Consider the following 21,570-nt stretch of genomic DNA (forward strand, 5'->3'; position numbering starts at 1 on the left):
ATCTGATGTTTGGTGACTCAGACAGTTCAGATACTGGAGCTGCATTCACTGACCTCCAGTGAGGAGGAAAAACTAGCCGCATTTGCTGCATTGTGGAGCTTAATTAGGCCACAAGTCAAAACTATCAACTTCAATATTTTAGGACTATTTCACCATCTTGAAATCACCTGGAAGAAATGGCATATTATTGATTATGCAGCAACTTAATGAACTTAACAAATGCCCTAAAACTGTCAAAATTAAATAACTTTGATTTGGTTCTACCGTCGTGGCAGAGGGGCTAGCTTGCCGTTTGCTTTGGATATTCATGGTCCCCAGAGGATGAATCATATTTTTGCCCTTTTCTCTGGTGTCACAATGAGGCTTAACCTAAAAAATCCCCTGACTCAGACTCCATGTAATGAGCAGTGACGCCTTTAGGGGGCAGCAGTAACGAGCTTTGACGGCTGATTGTGTCTGGTTTCTGATGGGATGCCGTCACCACCGCTGAAGGCTTCTTCTTCTTCTTCTCTGCTCAATTTGCAAGTCTTTTCCACCTCTTTTTGTTCCCACTACTGAGTTTTAACATATTACCTCATTTCTATGCATTCTTAAAGTCTCGCAGCCTTGGCCTCAAATAAAAAATTTACGCTGTCGCCTCGGGACACGGGCTCATTAAAACTTATTTCTATCCTTGTCATGTAGGGGCCTCGCAGCAATGAGCCTGCACCTCATTCTGGGTCCTGGTCTGCGGAGTCTGAGAAACTAGATGTTAATATAATTCATGAAAAGAGCCTTTTCCTGTTTTTGCTGGACGATTAGTCGGACCGGTCGGAGACGAGGTCCATGGAAGAGCCCTGCTGAATGTATTCAGCATCAACGTCTGAAAGAAATTGAATTTGGTTCTGGACTGTTGCCATACATTTTTTAATTTTTGTACAAAGTAGTCTGGTATCAGTCTGCTTCACAGTCACATCATTTATTTAATTAACATATGCCCCTTTCCATGAAAAGCACTGACGTTACAATGAACTGACATAATGCACTGAAAGGATGTAAGAAGAGAGCGAAGGACAGAGAACGATCAAGCTCGAGCAGCCGGCGATGGTCTGCACGCTGAATCCAGTTCCTGTAAGAGTCTGACTCATCACCTTCAGTCTGATGCTAATGTTGATCAATAACAATCAATACAGGATTGAGAAATGTTGATAATAATCAATAGTCTTGGGATCCTCACATTTGGCTTTCAAACAGCTTCAGATAGGCTCTTTTACTGGACGGCTGTAATTTTACAACACACACTTTTTCACACAGTTTTAGCTCGTTTTTTATGTTAAACTTCTAGTTTCATTTTGTTTTGCTGTTTTTCAGCATTTAAATCCAAGTGGAGGTGATCGATTGACCACAGGAACAATATATTCAAATATATCCACTGAGAGTCGCTCCAGTTTGTGTCCTAGAGGACATACATGAAAAGCACAATAACAGATTTTTTGGATTTTCTTGTGGTACAAAGCCTCGTTTCCTGGTGTCGGAAAATTTACTGAGATTCATTTTAATTGTATTTGAGTTTGTGTAAAACAATGTGATTGGTCAGGCAGGAGGACGTTATAAAACACCTGTAGTCAACGTTCACTCGGCCCTTTTGTTTTCATCCATATCTGATGAAGAACCTTCATTTTTCTTGAGTTCGGTACAAACTTCCTGTGAGATGAGGTGAGCCGAGCCTCCACTGAACTAACGGTGTCAGTGAAGACCTGCAAAGTCACATCAGATGCTTTTCTTCATGATTGATGATCAACTTCTGTACTTTTTCATATCTGCTAATAAACAGTGTGTGTCAACACTGTGAATCTCTATCATTTCTAATAATTCTTAGCATTCAAGAACACGTGAAGTTGTCGCTGAATATGAGCATCATCCCTGGTGATTTGGAGCTGTTTCCTGTCGGTGGAGGCATCACGTTCTCACTCCTCATTATCCACATTACACTTCTCATGCTAATGGCTTTGCAACACGCTTGTTGTGAACGCACCTGGAGAGTAATTTCCAATCAAACTGGAACACACGCAAAATAAACTCGACTCGAGCTCAGAAATCCTGTTTGTTTTGGGCGTCTGAGGACACGATAATGAAGCCCAGTGAACCTCAAACATTCGATGCTGTGCCTACGTACCGCTGTCGTTCAGCGTCCCCAGCCACCGGAGGGCGACCGTTTGCTTCCTGTCCAGCTTCTGTTCAGTGAAACCTTCATTTACAAAGATGAAACTGCTTCTCAACATGGAGACAAACACTTCTGTTCATCTGATGAAAGCCTTGGCAGCTGATACGCAGTGCTTTTCTTTTATTTCAACTCCAAATGCAGATGCAGAAAAGCATCTTTTAAACATCAGCTGCATATTTCTTTTATGTATTCTATACAGGACCAGTTTGCAGGCAGCATGCGTGAAGCCACAAACACTGAGACAGCCGAGACCTTTTGAATCCGTGCCGGTTTTCAGGGACTCCAGCCTCAGTGTGTTTCTTCTGTGCGTGTATCTGGACTGAGGTCAGATATATTTACTGGGCTGCTTTACGAATTCTATCGGAATCACATGTTCCGTGACATGAATGCTGCAACGTGAGGCGAAAAGGTCGTCCGTAATTGAAAGTGTGACATTGAAAAGGCAGCACAGAGGGAGAATTAATGCTCCCTTCCTGATATTCAGAGATGAACTCATTGTGCCCCCTAGTGGCAGCGGACGAGTTATTTTTCATTCCCTTTACTATCATTCAGGTCCATTTCCTTTATTCTTCATGCATGACAGAGATTTTAAATATCCTCTCTACCGTTTCTCCTCAGCTCTTAAATATTCTCCTGGAACTCCTCTACCATGCACAGGGTTGACCTTTGACCTTTCATCCTCCATGCTGTGGTTTCCTTGTGATACCTGTGACTTTATTGTATTTAATGTGTATTTATTAAGCTGCCCTGCTGGTGATTGAAATATTGCTATTTGAAACCTGAACTGTAGATGTCAGACAGCAGTGAAAGAGAAGTGACCTCAGTAACTGGTTTTATGACCTGACAGGTTTTAGGATCAGGTCACCACCTCAGACTCTGAGTGAACCTTAGTCACTTTCTTGGGAACCCAGTGACCCAGTAACAGACCAGTTCAGAGCTTTTAAGCTATTTTAAGCATCACAGCACAAACATTTGTGAAATCTTCACCATCACAAAGTTTCAAAAGAGTACGATTTAGCATTTGAACTTCTTTTTTATTCCATGTTCCTCTTCCGTCCGTCCTTCGGTCAAACCCGCTGCCTACGTTACCCACAGTGCAACTCGACCACAGACAGTTTGTGCTGAGATTCGGGTGTGTTATGCTGGTGGGGTTAGTGAGGTGGCCTGCAGCAGAGATGAGCAGCAGCTACAGAGGTCTGTTCATCTCACTTCTCTCTGATTCCACACCAACAGATCAGTTTCAGTTTCGAAGTTGTGGCCTTCAGCCGACACTGACTCAAGTGACGTCACCTGAGGACATTTATCAGACGTCACGCAGCTCGAGCTGAGACACTGAGGGCTTCATACATCACCTGTAAACAGAATTTTATGTGTTCACCTTTAAGAGTTTGGTTTGTTTTGATTCCTGCAAATAGGACGTGTCAAGAGGACATCTTTACTGGAGCAGCAGGACATCATTTATCTCTGTTTCCCAGTTAAGACGGTGTTTGTCTCCTCTCCTCCTCAGGCTGAAGGACAAAAGCCTATTATCATCATTATCATCATTATTATTTTTTACATTATTTCATCTTTTGTTTCATATCTGGCCTTGAAAACTGGTGGAATAATGTCGTGTCTGCACCACAAACAGTCTTTTCTTTCTGGATCATTTCAGTCATTTAATGACAGGAAACAGCATTTTTCTTACTATACTTGTTTTGGAGCTTGAGTTTTATGTGTCTTTTCTAGAGTTTTATGGAAATTCTCACTTTAACTCCCTAAAATCCCCCAACCTGCACACGCACAGGACTGTGTCACTGACTTGACTGTAAAAACAAAGCTTCATGTTAATGATAATAATGTTATTGATCCCGGTGATGCGATGACTGAAGCCCAGCTCAGCGGTCCTGTGCAAACACTGACAGTCTGCGGTCCTGACGGTCGATGTTCCTTCGCAAACAGACGTACTGACTGCAGGTCAGTGCACTTTACACAGAACAAGAAAAACAGGACAGCTGTGTTGTTGTTGCTGTTGTTGGTCATAATGACATCAAATCAGAACAAAAAGACAATTTCCGAGAAATTTCTTCACCCTTGAAGTTTCAGCTCAATTTCAAACGTCAGACTCGTCTCAGTTTGTGTGAACTGTGAAGGTAAAAGAGCGCCGCCAGAAAAACACAACACTGAAAACAGCGAATCTTAAAGGACAGAGAGAGCCTAAAGGTAAGAAAGCAGCCAGCGAGTTCAAATATCTACAATCAATGTGCCCGTGAGCAAAGCACCAACACCCAGCTGCTCCTGCATCTAATACAACAACGTGTGTTTATTTGAGTCCAGCAGAGACAGAAACCACAAGGGGGAGAAGTCTTTCAAAGCAGAGGGAGCAGCTCTGAGCTGAAAGAAAAAACACTTTGACGATTGGAGAACTTAGAAATTAGATTTTTCACTGGTGGCTTCTGTCATTAACACTGACGCTCAGCCTGTGTACATACAGTCCAGTGTTTGTCAGTCAGCTCCATCACTGAGAGGGTAAAGTCAGCCTCACATGCCCCATCCATGTCAACCACACCTGTCCCCAAGAACCAATCACAAGCCAGAATCAAGATACACCACAGACACACATCAGACTCACACACAGAGTTCAAGGAGACACACAGAACGTGTGCAGCTGTTTTGCACAGATGTCACACGTGAACTGTTAACATGGACGTTTGTGTTTGTCTTAATGTTAAAATGTGGACTTTGTTCATAAAATCAGCATTTCATATATCATAAACAAAAAATGAGAAAACATAATAAAGGGTTTATATGCAACTTATCATCTTTACATCTTTCCAGTCTTAAATGGTGAGTTGATTTCTGTCTTTGAGGGTCACAGTTTGATAAAACAAAGTGAGTCTTTAATGAGAATCTGAATCAGGAGAATCCCCTGACTCACATAATGAGACAGCAAAGTTAAACTTGTTTGAGATTCACTGAAAATCTGTTGCCTAATAGATCAAGCGAGTTTTTTTTTTTTTTTTTTTTTTAAGCAGAACAACAGATTTAAAGCTTTTCTCATTGTTAATGGAATTCATCTGTGGTCCTTTCACTTTCACTGTCCACAGAGGAAAAAACAGCAGTTTCACGCTCGACTGAATCCTTCCTGTCTTAAAAGTATTGGATTTTTGATTGAAACCAGTCACTTCAGATCTGAGATCAGCAGTGTTACTCTGATAAATCAGAGTCAAGGTGAAGGCGGGTTGAGCCTGATGTCAGCAGGTCTGACCTCAGTTATCAACAGCGTGAAGAGCTTCAGTCGCTGAAATGTGAAACTTCTGAGAGCAAACACACCCGGTGAAACACGCCGTCTGTCTGTGCTTTTCCTTAATAAACCTTTGAGGGATTTATCTGTCTCATGATCAGCATATGTAACCCATCATTGGACAAATAATCTAATGTAAAGGGACACTGGACATGGTCTTGTTTGAGAAGACAGATAGCAGTTTTATCTGTCTGTCCTGTACAGAGGTAGGTTCAGGACATGTTTAGTCTAGCTTAGCATAAAGACTGGAAACAGAGGGAAACTGCTAGCATAGAGCCATCAAACCTGAACTCAAACTTTCCTTTTTTTTTTTTTTTTTACTTTTTAATTGGGCATGTAGAAATGTGATTTTGTATTTGGGCTGAACAACTCCAGGACCTTCGTCTGAACGCAGAGACCACAGACGAAATGTTCCTTTAATCTCTTGTGGCAGATGCGTTTCCAGTGAGTCACGACAAGCTGACGTAGAGCGGGAAATGTTTTTGTCCGACAGTCAGAGCAGTTAATGAATCCTTAAAGTCGAGTGAGTTTCGCAGTAAAAACACTTTGTGTTCATGTGACCTTCTTCACTTGTCTGTTATCTTTTTCGCCTCCTTTATCTCTATAGATAGCGGTTTCTTCTGTTTTTCTCCCTGTCTTTTATTACGTTTGGGAGAGGAATTATGACGGTTTGGTTGTAAATAACACAGTATCTGCTGGATCCTGGAGGCCCGGAGCATCTATGTATAGCAAAACAGACCAGCTGTGGTGTAGATTACGTCTCTGTGATAAGGAAACCCCACCGAACGTGTGGTTTTGGATTTCAGTTCGTATATTTTTATTTATACTGTGGTCACGTTACAACACTTCAACTAACCCCCAACCTCTGAATTAACCCTTCAACACCCACCGACCTGCAGACATCATATGTTTAAGGTTTGTCATAGATTATTGTCTTCTTGAAACAAAGATGGAAGATGTAACAGTCTAATCTATTAACACGTATATTACATCTTCATATATTCATGTACTTTTCATTCCAGCAGTGAATGAAGGCTGTGACAGTGGACTTAAATTAGCTTGAAAAATTGTATGTAGTATAATGTGTTTCATGGTGTGAAATTGAGACAAAAAATTACAATTTAACAACAAAAGGTGGAAACTGAGGAGACCTGAAGCCTGTGGGAAGACTGGACGTCTGCGTCTGCAGCTTCTGTCACATAAAAACCTTTCATCTTTGAATGGGACCAGTCTTAGAGCTGCTGACGACAGCAGGTTTTATCAGATTTAATCATTCATCTGTGTGGTATTTAACGTATTTACAGGTTTAAACTTATACGCCCTTCCTGCTCAGGTCCTGTTGGGTTACCTCAGACGACCTCAAACCTGCAGCGATAATGAATGTTTTCCAAAGAGCCGACACTGATGGTGAGACGGTGACGTAAAAAATAGTTTCCAGATCACTAAAGAAAGGCAGAAACACACTTTAGGGAAAAGCAGCTGAACTCAGCAAACAACACAGGAAGCGTTTGTGAAGAAGTGCGCTGTTTATTTCTTCAGATTAGCCTGTTAGCAGATAGAAAAAGGAGAAACTTTCCTTTGCAGGACGGGGAACAAACGGTCAGACCTGATGGGATGGAAGGAGGATTTGCTCCTTGTGTGTTTTTCTTGTTGCTGCAGGTCAAACTCAGCTCACTTGTATTTCTCTGGTAACTTTCCACGAAGTGTGAAAATGTGTTTGTAACCGGCGTCTTATCACAGGGTGGAGCTGGATCTCTACAGCCACTGTGAAACATTAACGACGATTTAATGGAGACGTTATGTGTTTGTAGACAGCTTAACCCCCAAACCTCCACTTTTCAGGCTGGAAATCTTCTTATTCTGCATTGGCTTTATTTCTAATGGACGCCGCATGTGTTGTTTAAACTGAGTGAAATATTCAAAAGCAAAATTTGTCTTGATGTATTTGGAGTATTCTGAAAGTTTGGGATCTCCAGTGAAACTGAAAGTGAAGTTCTGTGATTTGTGCTGCTGCAGAGGTCAGTCGATAACTTCCTGTCAATGAGGCTCTGAATTCATTTTACATGTGACGCAGCATTTAGCTGATTCCCCACACTGATGTCAGGTGTGTGTGCTGGAGGATCTGTGCTTGGTGCTCATTGTTCCTGAACCTCCTCCAGCAGCTCTCAGCAGCGTCTGAACCCCGTCATGGCTCTCTGGGCTCCTTCTGTTTGTTTGCTCTCGTGTTTTTCTCGTGTGCCTCCTGCAGGGACTCTGGTTTAGGTATTACATGTTAAATATTACGCGAGCTATCAGGAGTCGTCCTGTTGATGCCCTTGACCAAAGCGCTGACCTCTGAGCTGCTTCGAGCAGACACAGCCAGCGGCTCCACTTCTGTTGTTAGTTTGTGAAAACTCTGAGGACAAAACGTCCCACAGAGATAAGAAATAAAGCTTTGGCTCGTTTTAAATGACTCTGTGTCGTGTTTTGTTCTTCGCGTTGCTGTTTTAATAAAGTAGCTTTCATGTGTAACGACTGTTGTGACGTCTCATGGCTGGAACGATGGTTCCCAGAGGAAGAAATGATGAAGAGCGTGTGTTATGACTGAAAGCTGTAGAACGAGTTACTCAATGGACCAGGAGGATTCAGATTGTTTGGTGAAAGGTAGAAAATGTCACATTTCTGCATTAAAATGTCTAAAAACGATGACCCACAGCTTCCACCACAGACGGCCACAGGAAACTCTTTGTACTGCAACAGTTGTGCTTTTGGATGAAAACAGTTCTATCTTATCTTATCTTGTCTTATCTTATCTTATCTTATCTTATCTTATCTTATCTTATCTAAAACGCTTTCTCCCCATTTCACATTTTATGTTTATGACACTTTTTTTTTATCTTGCTTTCATAAATTAATAGAAATTAATAAATGGTTTTGTTAATGAAGGAAGTGTTATGATTATTAGATTATATCTGAATGTTTTAATTATAAAACTGAAATTGCACTGATCATTATAATGTAAATATAAATTATAAATATGAGCAGTTTAATGCAGCCGCAGGCTTCATGCTGTAGGAATGATGAACTGACCTGAGATCAGGTCTCTGACATGTCTCTGAAGGCTCAGTCTGCATTTTCCTCCTCATGGCTCATTTCCATGTCGGCGTCTCTATTGGCTGAGTTCCTTTGGAGAGCTCACAGCTGATTGGCCAGGAGAGCTGTCCCGCAGATTCAAACTTTGCTCCGATTGGTTTCCTGAGCCAACCTGCTGTGTGGCTGTCTTATCAAAGCACGCACTCTTTAAGATCAGTTTTTGTGTCCATTGGAAGAGATCTGACCGCTGCAGAACCACTAAACGTCGGAGATCAGCTGTTTTCTTCTTCGCTGAGAGTGAAGGTCCTCGCGGGGTTTTTATTGGCTGACTGATGAGAGGCAGTAAAGTGAAGTTTGGGCTCTGAATTGAAGATGCAGAAGTCAAAGAGCTTTCAGGTGGATGATTTCCTCGCAGGATGGATCGGCGGTGAGTGACACTCTGTGGCCCAGTGTCCACTGGGTCAGTGTGGGCTTTGGGTGGGGGGTTGTGGGTTCATGCACTCAGTGGCTTCTCAGAGCTGCATGTTTGTTTGGGTTAAATCAGCTTTGCATGGAGGAATACACACATTCAGAAACACGCACAAGCTGCTATTTTCACACAGTTGGAAACCGTTTTGCTGCAGCAGCCCCTTCATGCATGAGGGTCTGCAGAGAAGCCCCCCTTCGTTTCCCACCCTGATAAACAAACACTGTCCTCTTCAGTGTTTTACCTCTGAAGTGAGACTCAGCTGGTGTTAAATGTGTTTTCACCTGCAGACACTCTGTCTCAGACTGACGCTGCAGGACTTCGATTCTGACAAAGTTTCAATTCTGCCGAGGGAATGTTTTGGCGTGATGCGCGTGGCCGCGAGGGGCGCTGCTGCTGCATCATTTCAAGTTGCATAAACAGGAAAGTAGGCCTCTGATTCCCTGAATCTGAAAACATGCAGTTGTTCTGTTTATTTCCTACAAGGTGGTCCGAAGACAGCTGCTGCTCTTTGAACTTTAATTTCTTCAGTTCGAGAAATGAATGAAACATGAGCAGAAAGAAGCAGAGACTCAAAGAGCAGCTTTCAGCAGCATGTGCAGACGAAATGAAAGAAAGGGTCAGTTTACAGTTCAGACTGTGAATGAAACAAAAAGTCAACCAGAGTTTAAAAGAGTCCTCAAACTGATGTGAAAATGTGACGTTGCTGAAAGAAGCTGCTGCTGACCAGTGAGAACTTTCTGTTATCAGTCGTGTGATAAATGATGCTCTGCACTTCAAAGACGTGCAAAGAAAACCAAACACAGAAAATCCACAAAGCTGAACTGACAAAAAAGCTCAAATCTGGTCCAAAATAAACACAAATGCAAAATTCAACTCAGTTTTCCATCTGCTGTCTTGATGTCTGACTGTAAACTGACACGTTTTGGCTTTTTTTGGCTTTTTTGATGCTGTCTGCAGGGAAAAACTGAGGCGTTCACTTGGCAGCAGAAGGTGAAGCAAACAGGCCGTTTAAATGCATTCTCTTGTTGTCTTTGAGTGAATAAAATCACAGTCGAGGCTGAGTTAGAGCATCTTTTATTCTGCTGTTGACCCCCAAGGATCCCATGAAGGACCCTGCAGTACCGCCTGGACCCCAGTTTGACTGAGGGACAACTTTTAAAGCTGAGTCTGAGGGGCCGCAGTTCATCGCAGTTTTATCTCATAACTGACACGTTTAAAGCATCAGTCACCCGCTTTCTTACTGAAGTTTAAGAAACTATCACAAAATGGGGCAGAAAAATAATTTTGCAGTGAATCTATAAGATGATAAATGACGTCATAGTGACATTACAGACGATTAAGAAGCATTTAGAAAGAATCTAATTTACAGAAACAGCTTGAAATGACTCAGTAAATGTTACCTTGTCTTGTTTTGCTGTTGAATTTGCCTCAAACAAAGCAAAATAGCTGCTTTTCTTAATGTGGCCGGGTGAACTGCAGTCGCATGCAGGGAGGAGCGCTGCAGCAGCAGTGACAAGCTGAAGCTCCTCTTTTTCTTCAGTTTGTGCTTCAGTTCCATTTTCCTTAAGTTTCCAACCAGGAACAGCAGGTTTCTGTTTTTATGTTCATTTTATGTCTTTTTGATGTGAAGCACTCGGTGTATGTGATTTCTCTGTTGTAAAGCACTTTGAGCTGCATGAAAGGTGATATACAAATAAAGTTTATTATTATTATTAGTTGAAAGCTGTTCTTGAATCAGTTGGAGTGGATGGTTTTGGTCCCTTTTGAAATGTAAAACTCTAAACTTTTATCTCCAGCAGTCAGAATCACTTTAAGTGCTGCTGATATTGAGTAATTGAACACACTGAAGTAGAAGGTTTTTATATTTTTTTGCAGATAGATATCTTCAGATGAATCTATCTGAGCCTCATTAGCTGGAAAACACAATGGGACCACAGCATGAAGCCTTAACAATACCACAGAAAATTTATATTTTACTTATGTTTTCCTAGTTGTATGTCTACGTGTTCACCAACAAATGGCCATTTTCTGAATTTTTCCAATAAATATCTATATATAAACATATTCAGGCCACCTATATTTGGGGTATCTATTAGTATATTTAGGCTTTTTATCTTTATATTGAGGTCATTTACTACATTTATCATTTCAATCCCTGTGTAATATCTCTATTTTTGCACTGAATTCTGTGATTTGGCTGTGAATTACCCACTGAAGCAGCACATCCTTGTTTTCTCAGAATTTCATTGGCCTTTCAAAGTGCCAGTCATCTGCACAACCAATTGCAATTGGTTAAATTTTTATTTGAAAGAAGAGAAAAAGGCACTTCCTTTCAACGTGAACTCTCATTGGCTATTGCTGGCTGTGGAGAGCACATGGAAGATCCTAATTGGTCAAGTGAGGTGTCAATCAAAAGTTAGTGTGCAGCGGCCATTTTGAAACCCACATGTTGCCCACGCCTACTAGTTTACAAGAGCTACAATGGAGAAAACATGGCGGATTAGCACATCTGCAGGCAGTTTGAAACGTAGAAACAGCTTTCTGTGGATTATTAAAGTGTTTTGGACTAAATATTTCTCTGGATTGGATCATTTGGACCTTTGTGAATATAAAAAGACTGTTTTTGTTGGAGTGTTTCGATCAGTGGATCACTACGAGACTTCATGTGAGTTCCCTCCATTTTTTGAATTGTTTGTTTGTTTGTTGCTGGCGTTGACTGAACCTGCTGTTGTGATTGGATCGTGAAATGATTTGCATCAGTGGAATCACGAGAACCTTAGCTTTCCAATGATGTGTCTCATGAGTACAAACTGAAACAGAGAGGCTTGAGGATTAGCTGAGGGATTGAGCTCTTTTGTCAGTATCAAGGTTTGTATTGTCTTTTGATACTGTTGTTAAAATGGTGCACAGCCCTCAATACACTGATGGTCTATCAAATGACTGAAGCCTGGTCGACACTGTGTGCACCCCAGGAAGGCCAGCAACTATCTTGAAGAAGCTAATGGCGAACCAAACGTAGACTAAAGAGCACAGTAAACCCAGTTCCAGGTCGTACTGGTTTGAACTGGGTTCTTGTGGGTCTTGCGTTGCCATGTGTAGGTTGCTCTGTGTGCTTGATGGGTATTTGGAGGGAGGCGGACACACAATGCACAGACTGCAGAGGGAACGGGGGGTTAATGAGGGCACAGTGGCTTTTTTTTGCCCCTGGGCCCCATGATGGAAGCCCAGTTTGACCAGTCTCTGGCTGTGTCGCCCCCTAAAGCACATAAAGCTTTGTCTCAGCAGGGATTTAGGAAGGCATGGAGTGTTCTTCTGTTTACAGTTCCTAGGCCTTTAACATGTACTGGGTTTCCCTCTGTGGCGATCATCTTCTATCTCTTTACCTTCTTGTTTAATTGAAGTTAATGGGAGACAGTGCAACACAAACCAAAAGCTCCCATTAACTTCATAATATGAAATGTGAAACTAAAGCCAGTGCGTTGCAGTCTGAACTGGTTTCAACTTGTTTGTCTATAAAAGGAATAAAAAGTGTCAGAACTCCACATTTGAGATTCATTTTCCAGGAAAACAATGTTTTCTTCTTCGCCCACAGTTTCATGGTGACATTTATCTTTTTTTCTTCTTCTTCTGGTATTTTATGTATTCATGTTTTCTGTTGTGTCTGTTTTTCTTTCTCTTTTGGCTGCAGGAGCTTCCAGTGTGGTCGTGGGCCACCCGCTGGACACAGTGAAGGTATTTCAGATCGATGGCGTGATTTCGCCACACTATCCCCAAACTTTATAAGTGTCTTGTCCTGATTACACATGTTATATAAAAGAACAATGAACAGCAGCTGATCCAGAGTCCTGATGTTTATTGTGGTTTATTTGTTGTTATGCAAGAACAATTACGCCTAATTAGCCCTGTTGAACTCATTTACTTACCAAGCTGTTCAGGCTGTGTAGAACTGTTTACTCAGACTAACTGGCACCATGTTGGGATGCAGCTCCAGAGCTCTCCATGGGAAACTGTATTTCTTTGATACAGATAACAACAACACACACAGATATGTATGCTAGCGTTCAGACCTCCATATAATTTCTGTGCATTCTTAGCAAAATGCTAACAGAATAATGAAAGTGCTCAAGTGCTAAATTTGGACAGAAAAACACCAGAAATGTTTGTCTTTTGCTGTTGAAAGTAAACTGTCTGAAATCTATAAGAAAAGACGACATGACACGACACAGGACAAAAACAGGAGTGAGACTTTGACTTTTCAGTCTGTTGTTTTATTGTATTTTGTCTTGAAATGGTTTTCTGTTGTCCAGACGCGGCTGCAGGCGGGCAAAGGCTACAAGAACACTCTTCACTGCGTGCTCAGCATCTACAGGAAGGAAACGGTAAATGTTCAGCTGCCGTGCTGATCTGAGTACAGCGAGAAGACAAAAAGATGATAATGAGAGATTCAAATTAACAAATTACTTTATTTAGTTTTTTTTTTGTTTTTTTTTTGCATTCCCACCTTTCATTTGACAGCGAAAGAGCAGACAGGAAACAGTGTGGAGAGACAGGAAGGGATAGATTTATACTTTACTATTGGAATTATACCCAAAACTGAACCTGAGATGCTAAAATTCAACATGCATCTTTTATTTCATGCTGATTTCTCATTAATAATGTTCTTTGCTTCACTCAGATCAGCATTTTATTTTTATTCTTTTTGACTTTACTTTGTGAGCAGTGGCCGAGTGAGCGCAGTTTGAAGATTCGTACATGTACTGAACACCTTTAACTTCCATTAATACCAGTGGTAGATGTGAGTGTCAGTCACAGGAAACAACCAGGACGACAAACCAGTGGACAGCCTGCAGTGAAAACTCCCTCCATGACTCCACATTTACATTAAGGTCTTATCAGTGACACTTCTGGGAGTGAAGCAAACTTAAAACCTTTGACTTTTCTGTCCGTTTGCACAAACATTCTGTGTTTTTCCACTGTTTTGTTTTCACGCAGTCTAACCTTGTAATTGTTGGTTGCACAACCCCATTTTGATTCAGCTTGAAGCAGTTCTGGTTTTGCTTCGGTGACCCAGTTTCTCAGCAGGATTTTTTACAGCTTCATTTTAATCATTAAGTGAGCTGAGGTCATTTCTTGAAGCTTAAAAGAAGATCAGGGATAATTGATCCCCAAAGCCTGATCTGTGCATTTGTGCAATATGAAGTAGTGCAGCTTCATATTTCCACAGAAGAGCCACGAACAAACGAGTGGGCGGAGCTGAATGTGCATTTCAACCTGCAGTTAGTCGGTAATAGCTGAATAAAAGCTTAACTGTTTTCCACAGAAAACGCTGTAAATCTCGCTCTTCCCACTGGTCAGATGATTTGTTCATGCAGTGAACAGCTGTGTTCAACTTTCAACATATGTCTCCCAAACTCCAGCCTCCCCCCTGCTAAGAAGGAATACTTTCCACAGAAAAAAAGACTCCAAATATTTGGCAGTGACTTCGCCCCATTTTTCATTCACTGCATTGTTAGCGACGGCCAATGTAATCAGAGCAGAGAGTTTAAAATCCCTTCTTGCTTTTACCACTAAGAAACATCTTCTTTCTTTACTTTGGCTCGTTCGTCTCACAGTCGCTTTCTGTCTGTTCTCAGGTCACGGGCTTCTTTAAGGGCATGTCTTTCCCGCTGGCCAGCATCACCGTTTACAACTCGGTGGTTTTTGGCTTCTTCAGTAACGCACAGAGACTTATAAGCAAGTATCGCTATGGCGATGGGCGGCATCCCTGCGGCATGCTGGACCTGACCGTGGCCAGCATGCTGACTGGACTGGTGTCGGTGGGCCTGGGGGCCCCGGTGGATCTGGTCAAGATCAGACTGCAAATGCAGACGCAGACGGTTCTAGCAGGTAAATCTGGGTTAGCTGGGATTTATGAGCACTGTTCAAAAAAAATAAACCATCCACAGAACTTATCAAACCATGTTCCAAACATGCTGCAGCTTTCAGAATCCTGAATACTATGCCTTAAAATGATTCTTTGTATGTGCTGTGCCGATTTGTAAGCCACTCTGGCACTGAAACGGTACGAATGAGCAGACACAACACCGCTAGAAGCTGAAGAGGCCGTTGAAAGTGAAGCTCTGAATTCAGTTGAAGTGGTGGTTAAAGTGGACGTGTTGAATTAGCAGCTGAAACTGAAGGCAGATGTCGAAGTGGCAGTGGACACGGGAGCAGTCAGGGCTGTTGAAGTGGTTGTTGAGCTTGAAGTTACAGCTGAAATGTAAATGCTGAGTGGAACCTCTGAAAGGAGTTGAAATGTCTGTAGAAGGACCTTTCTCTCACTTTGAACCACACAGGTGATTCATATCGGTACATTCGTCTTCTGTATAGAAGTTTCATGGATGATATAAAGGTGGAGAACGGGAATCAAGGATTATTTTACTTCAAATTATTCAAGTTCCTTGGCGTTTAGATCAGAGTCAGGGTTAGGGCGGGGCATTATGTGAACTATTCCACCGTCAGTCCAACTGACGATCGCTGATATTCGTTGAGTTGTTAACTCAAAATGAAACACTTCACTCAAACTCAACACAAACAAATTAAAACTCACCAAAACAGTCTTGGTTTGTCTTTCCTGTCCACCAACACCAACCCCCGAGTTCGATGCCTTTCCAGCCTACAGGACAGGTGAATTTGACTCTAGAGGCTTTTGATCAAAGTTGTGCTGTCTGAGCTGAACTTTTCCCTTCAACAGTAAACTAATAAATCTGAGGTCAGAGCAGTTCAATGATGGGATGTCACGTGGAACATTTATAGCCTTTTGTTTACAGTGTCTGTGGCGCTCACACCCTTCATACCTGCAATCATCTGATAATTCGCTTTGGTTGTATAATACATCCGGACTCTTTTATGATGGTGCAAAGTGCCAGAAAGCTTCAGCAGTTTGAACGTCTCTCTCTGATTCATGTATCTGAATCTTCCCGACGTGATGACGCTGATACTCAGTGCATGACTGTACAATAAACGCTTGTCATTTTACTGTAACTGCAAACCACACTGTGTGTCCTGATAATGCCCGTTAATATCAAAGCTGCTCCGTCTTTGTTAATCAGTAAAGCTTTGAATGAACACTCGTTGTTGGCTCCACTCCCAACGTACAGTAAGTCAGAGAGTTCAGAAAGGTTTTAAGAGTCCTAAACATCATGTTTTAGACACTCTCTTTGCAGACTTACGCTCTGGTTTTGTAATATTTAAGAGTCACCGAAGTACAAAACCTCCCTGCCTAAATCAACGCAGACATTGCAAGAGCTGTTCAAAATGGTCTTTTATGCACGAGGCTGAAAATGTTTCAGCAATTGAAATCATCAGCAAAAACGAGTCCGTAATCATCAAAACAAAGCAGGTGTTTCAAGAGTTTCCACTGATTTTCCCCAATCAGCAGGAATTAATCAAAGTAAACGGAGCAGTTTGTAAAGTCAAACACTGACCTGCCAGTCACAGTTCATGCTTTCCTACAGAGAACCTGCACCTTGCCGGTAACGCATCAAATGGCATCAACATCCCTCTGCGATCCATCGACATCCCCAACCAGAGACTGTACAGAGGCCCCATCCACTGCATCAGCAGCATCCTGCAGGCCGAGGGCCTGCAGGGCCTGTACAGGGGGGCCGGGGCCATGATCCTGAGGGACGTTCCTGGATACGTGCTCTACTTCATCCCTTACACCATCTTCTGCAACCTGCTGAAGCCAGACGCCAAGTCAAGCCCTCATCCTTGTTCCATCTGGCTGGCCGGAGGACTAGCAGGTAAACGTCACAAACGATACCACAGCGGTGGACATTCAGGTATTTCCTGTGGAAGGTCCAGCTGCCTGATGTGGTCCAGTGACTGATGTTGGTCAGATGTTGGATTTAGGCTAATAGCCAGAAACTGGCCAGTCAAAACTCAAGAGGAAAAGACGAGTGAAGTCAAACATTCGGGACATTTGTGCAAGTTTAGCGGTTGATAGTTATGGAAGCGTTGGTCTCATGTTGACTGTTGTTGTGGGGACAGGAAGCTGACCATATGAAGACAAAGACAGTGGACAGAAAGCTGCACACAGTCCACACTGATCGATATGAAGCTTAAAGGTGTTGACGCTCTGCTCTCTTTGAGTTGGAACTGGAGCTACTGTTTACTGTCAGTGTGTCCAGATCAATGTTGTCTCAACAGTTTTGGCTTTGACAGCACCTGGAAACACCCACGCAGCCTGTCCTGTGTGTGTGAGACTCAGCGCTGATTCACTTTCTAACGTGTTGGTGAAGTTTCTGTGTTTTTAATGCAAAGACAGAGCGAGTCTGTGTTTCTGATTCAGACTTCAATTCACAGTAGATCAATCATCCAGAAGTCACTCTGGCATAAACACAGAGTTGGTTTGGAGCTAATTCAGTCCTAGATGAGCTGTTTGGAGCGAACATCAGTCCATTTCCTGGTTGTTTTATTATAAGCAGATGGAAAACTCATCAGGTTCAAATGTCTGTGAAAGTTTGTTTCTTCACATGTGATGAGCGCTTAAAAGACGATGTCTGTACTGAGAGCTCACAGACAGGATACCCAAAGTAATTCACCTCTACAACATGTATGTCACCAGTGAAAGGAGCACAGCTGCAGATTCCACCCGATCACTGAGCAGCTGAAGCCAGCAGTGCAGCTTCATCGACGTTGGCATCAGTTCAAACTGCTTCTGAATGAACGGCAAAGTCTTCTATTGGCCGTCTTTGTCAGGCTGCAGCTCAAGTATTTTCATTATCAGTTCAACTCATGACTGTTTTCTTGGTTCATCATGAAGCTTTTAGTCTATAAAATGTCAGAAAATATGGAAAAAACAAGAATTTCTAATAAACAGGACATCTTCAGACCAACGGTCCAAAACCCAAAAAGCTTCTGATTCATTTTCCGCCAGTTTACTTCAGTTACAGACCTGTTTTAGCTGATGAGTTTAGATGATTCAACGGATTAACAGCTGCTGGTCGATTAATCACTGCGGCTCTGTGTCGTTTGCTTGGACTGGCCTCGATCTGCTCAGTCAGCAGTGTGATTGTCGGATGTTTTATTGAGGGCAGATTTACTGCATGAAGCTCGTCTGTTGCTTTTTTTTACTGACGTGTGAAACACTGACGCAGAATCCATAAAGTTCCATCATAAATACAAGTGACCTAATTTCACCTTGGTTAGTGTTGTGACCTCATTTCAGGCGGAAAACATGAAAACCTCACCGCTCCCGCTCTAAAATGGCGGTGCTGTTTTTCTTGAACACTCTTAGAAGCGAACCTCGTCTTCACTGCGCTGATCTGTGTGTAAACTTCACACCACACGTGAATGTGAGCGGTGTGTGTGCGCGGCGGATAAACAGTCAACGGCCTGTGGACTTTGGGATTTGCTGGTCTCAGAGGTTCGAGCAGACCTGCTTCCAGAAGCAGGCCGACCACCTATGAACACGTGAGAGTGAAGACATGGTGGAGAGCTGAAATCAGCCGTGAGCCATAAATCAGTGAAGTGTGAGTGCTCAGGCAGCCGGCCTGAATGTGGAAACTCAGATGACCTCCTCCATGAGAAACAGCTCTACAGTGAAACTGAAGCGTGTACACTGTGTGTTAATAGATGAGTATTTCTTAAATTTAAGGCAAGTTTTTGTCTGAGCGAAGCTGATTCAGTTTCCTGCCATTCATTTTCAGTTCAAACCTTTAATGCAGTTGTATTTTATTTTTAGTGAATACTTCATGCTAATACTTTCTACCACAGTGTGTATCAGCTGAGGAGCATCAGTGACTCTGCTGGTGTGGCTTTCACTGACTTCCTCTTTAACGCTGCTGCTTTTCCACTTGGTTACCTGTCTGAATGAATGAATACACGCCTTAACAGGTTCTCTGAGAAGCACTTGAATGCACCATTAGTTTCCGTCTGTTACTTTCAGTCTCTGTGAGATGAGGCTGTCTCATATGTGGAGCAGGTCCAGCTGATCCAGATCCTGAAGTCTGATCATGTTTCATTCAAAGACAATTTCAGTTAGTAAAAGCAAGCAAAGATAATGGCAGCCTCTCCAGACGCTAACCTCATTACATCTACCATGTTATTATACTCAATAATATGTTTTAACGGCTTATATTTGTTTGTTGAATAATGTCTGTGTTATACACTAGCACAGTAGCATCTGCAGCTTTCCTCATTCGACACCGTGTTAATCTGACTTTCTGAGTGACCTGGAATGCAGCATCACCTGCTGCTGCCATTCCTTCCGTCGCGTGCTGCCAGCAGGAAGTAAAGTTTTGTTTTCCTGCACCCCAGGGTCCATTTCCTGGGTCACGGCGACGCCAGCTGATGTGGTGAAGAGTCGAATGCAGGCCGATGCTCAGCTGCAGAGGAAGTACAGAGGAATCTTACACTGCATCATCCACAGCTACAAGACCGAGGGAGTGCAGGTGAGCGGCAGCTTCAGGAAACATGTTTATTACAAACACTGTCAGGCTTTCAGAGTCACATTTCCCTCCACACAGCTGAGGGCTGCTGCTGACAGTGTCGTGCAGAACATTTCACAGTAAATCCATTAGATCTTATTGTTATGAACAGGACTGATTTCATGTGTTCACAAAGTGGTGAACCTCGCTCAATCCTCGTCTGTGATCGACTGAGCCTTTCACGATCCTCTCACCTGTTACCAGTGTGCCTGTTTACCTGTGGAACATTCCAAACAGGTGTTCTTGGAGCGTTCCACATCTTTCCCAGTCTGTGAAACGTGTTGCTGCATCAGATTCAGAATGAGCAGATATTTACAGAAATCAATGAAGCTGATGAGGACAAACATTAAATATGTTGACTGAGCTGTTTTCAGGTCAGTTCATGTCAGAGAGGATCAGCAGGTGATCACATTCTTTATGTTTACACAGCGTCTCAACAATTTTTGGACTCGTGGTTGTATAAAGTCTTAAAATCAGCCGATATCATTGATCCCAGCATGCTGACTGCACCGGCTGCTGTCAATGGAACACATGGTTTCATCGCTCAGAGGTGAAACTCTAGAAAACAGCGTAACCCAGATGACGGTCCAGCGGCGTTCTCAGAAACCGAATCCTCTGAAGTGTGCTGACGGCGTGAGTCTGTCAGAGAACCAAAGCTCAGCTTCCAGACTGACGGTCGTGTTACAGGATGAGCAGTCAGGGCATCTAACCTGCACATGGAGCAAAAACAAGAAACTAATGACGGCCGCCGATCAGACAGGAAGTGAGAATCAGACTGATTTCATTTGGATGGACTCATCCACAAAAATACAAGACACATTAAAATCAAATACGGACAAAACTGAAATAATGATCATATCAATATGAAACCACAAACAGTAGATTAGCTGAGTTGAAAAGCTTCAGCAGGGTCAACAACACATCTGCAGCCAAACACAGCGTCCAGATGTCCTCGTGTCCCTGAAGTCAAAGGTTACAAAATGTAGACAAACTTTCAACATACAAAAGCTTCAGTCATGACTCAGTCATATGATCGATGCCAGAAGGTCGCTGGTGGACTGACGGATCATGTGATCATCACCGATCAATGAGTCGGGTTATTAGAGGACAGACCTTCAGACCTCCTGACGTTCAGCTCTGAGACTGTTAATGCTGTTTGTTCGGCACGAAGTCGTGAATACGAAGGTGAAATTCAAGTAAATCCAAAAGGAAAACAAAGCAATCAAGATACAAACAAGTAAACAGCAGAGCAGAAACAAGCAAACATGCACATGACTCACCTGATTTACAGGCAGTTAGTTGTCAAACTGTTTTGATAATCGATTGATCCCTTTGATTCCAGCTTCTTGAATGTCCTCTGAGACAGTAAACTGAATATCTGACCAAACAAGACGCCATCGAGGCCTTTGGGAAACTGATCAACAATGAAAATGATCTTTTTTTTTTTTTTTTACTTATTTAGAAAAACCAAAGCTAAAGATGTTCTTGTTTGCAGGTTTTCTTCCGCGGAGCGTCAGTCAACGCCATCCGAGGCTTCCCGATGAGTGCCACCATGTTCCTGACCTATGAGCTCTCCCTGCAGTTCTTCAGGAGTCTCTAGGACAACACAGACGTTTTGGCGGTAAAAGGAATCACACTCAGTTTTTTGGCAAATGAGCAGACGGACGTCTTTGAGTCGGCTGCTTTTCAGCTGATGCTAACTTGCACTGAACACTTTGCTGTGACGTATTTTAGCCCCGAGACGTCGTCTTCAGCCACCTTCAAGCCTCACAAAGGTCGATAAAATGTTTTAACCTGGCTCTTGTTGGAAGGTTGTGCTGTTATAAGAATCAGGGCCACACAGTCATCCATGTGTCCCTGGGCCTCGTCTTCAGTTCAAGGCTTCAGCAGCTTTGATGCTGGCGTTAGATAGCAGACGGCACGAACACAAGAAGGACGTCCCTTCACAGCTCGCTTTATGCTAACATGTTAGCGTTCGTTGAGAGACGGTTGCTAACTAGCATCGTGGTAATCTGCAGCACATGTGAAGTTACATTTACAGGTTATTTAAAATGGCATGTAGCAAAGTCCT

The 21,570-nt window shown here is 42.7% G+C and overlaps 1 protein-coding gene across 1 annotated transcript; it reads left to right on the top strand.

The window, feature by feature from the left end:
* The first annotated feature begins 8,930 nt into the window (after positions 1 to 8,930).
* Positions 8,931 to 21,247, top strand: slc25a48 (solute carrier family 25 member 48). Its single transcript, XM_076739790.1, has 7 exons — positions 8,931 to 8,985; positions 12,716 to 12,759; positions 13,335 to 13,406; positions 14,661 to 14,913; positions 16,524 to 16,811; positions 19,330 to 19,463; positions 20,995 to 21,247. The coding sequence occupies exons 1-7, from the start codon at positions 8,931 to 8,933 to the stop codon at positions 21,097 to 21,099; spliced, it is 951 nt and encodes a 316-aa protein (XP_076595905.1). The 3' UTR covers positions 21,100 to 21,247.
* Positions 21,248 to 21,570: the final 323 nt, after the last annotated feature.

Source organism: Chaetodon auriga, chromosome 9 (genome assembly GCF_051107435.1).
Source record: "Chaetodon auriga isolate fChaAug3 chromosome 9, fChaAug3.hap1, whole genome shotgun sequence".
Classification (NCBI taxonomy): domain Eukaryota; kingdom Metazoa; phylum Chordata; class Actinopteri; order Chaetodontiformes; family Chaetodontidae; genus Chaetodon; species Chaetodon auriga.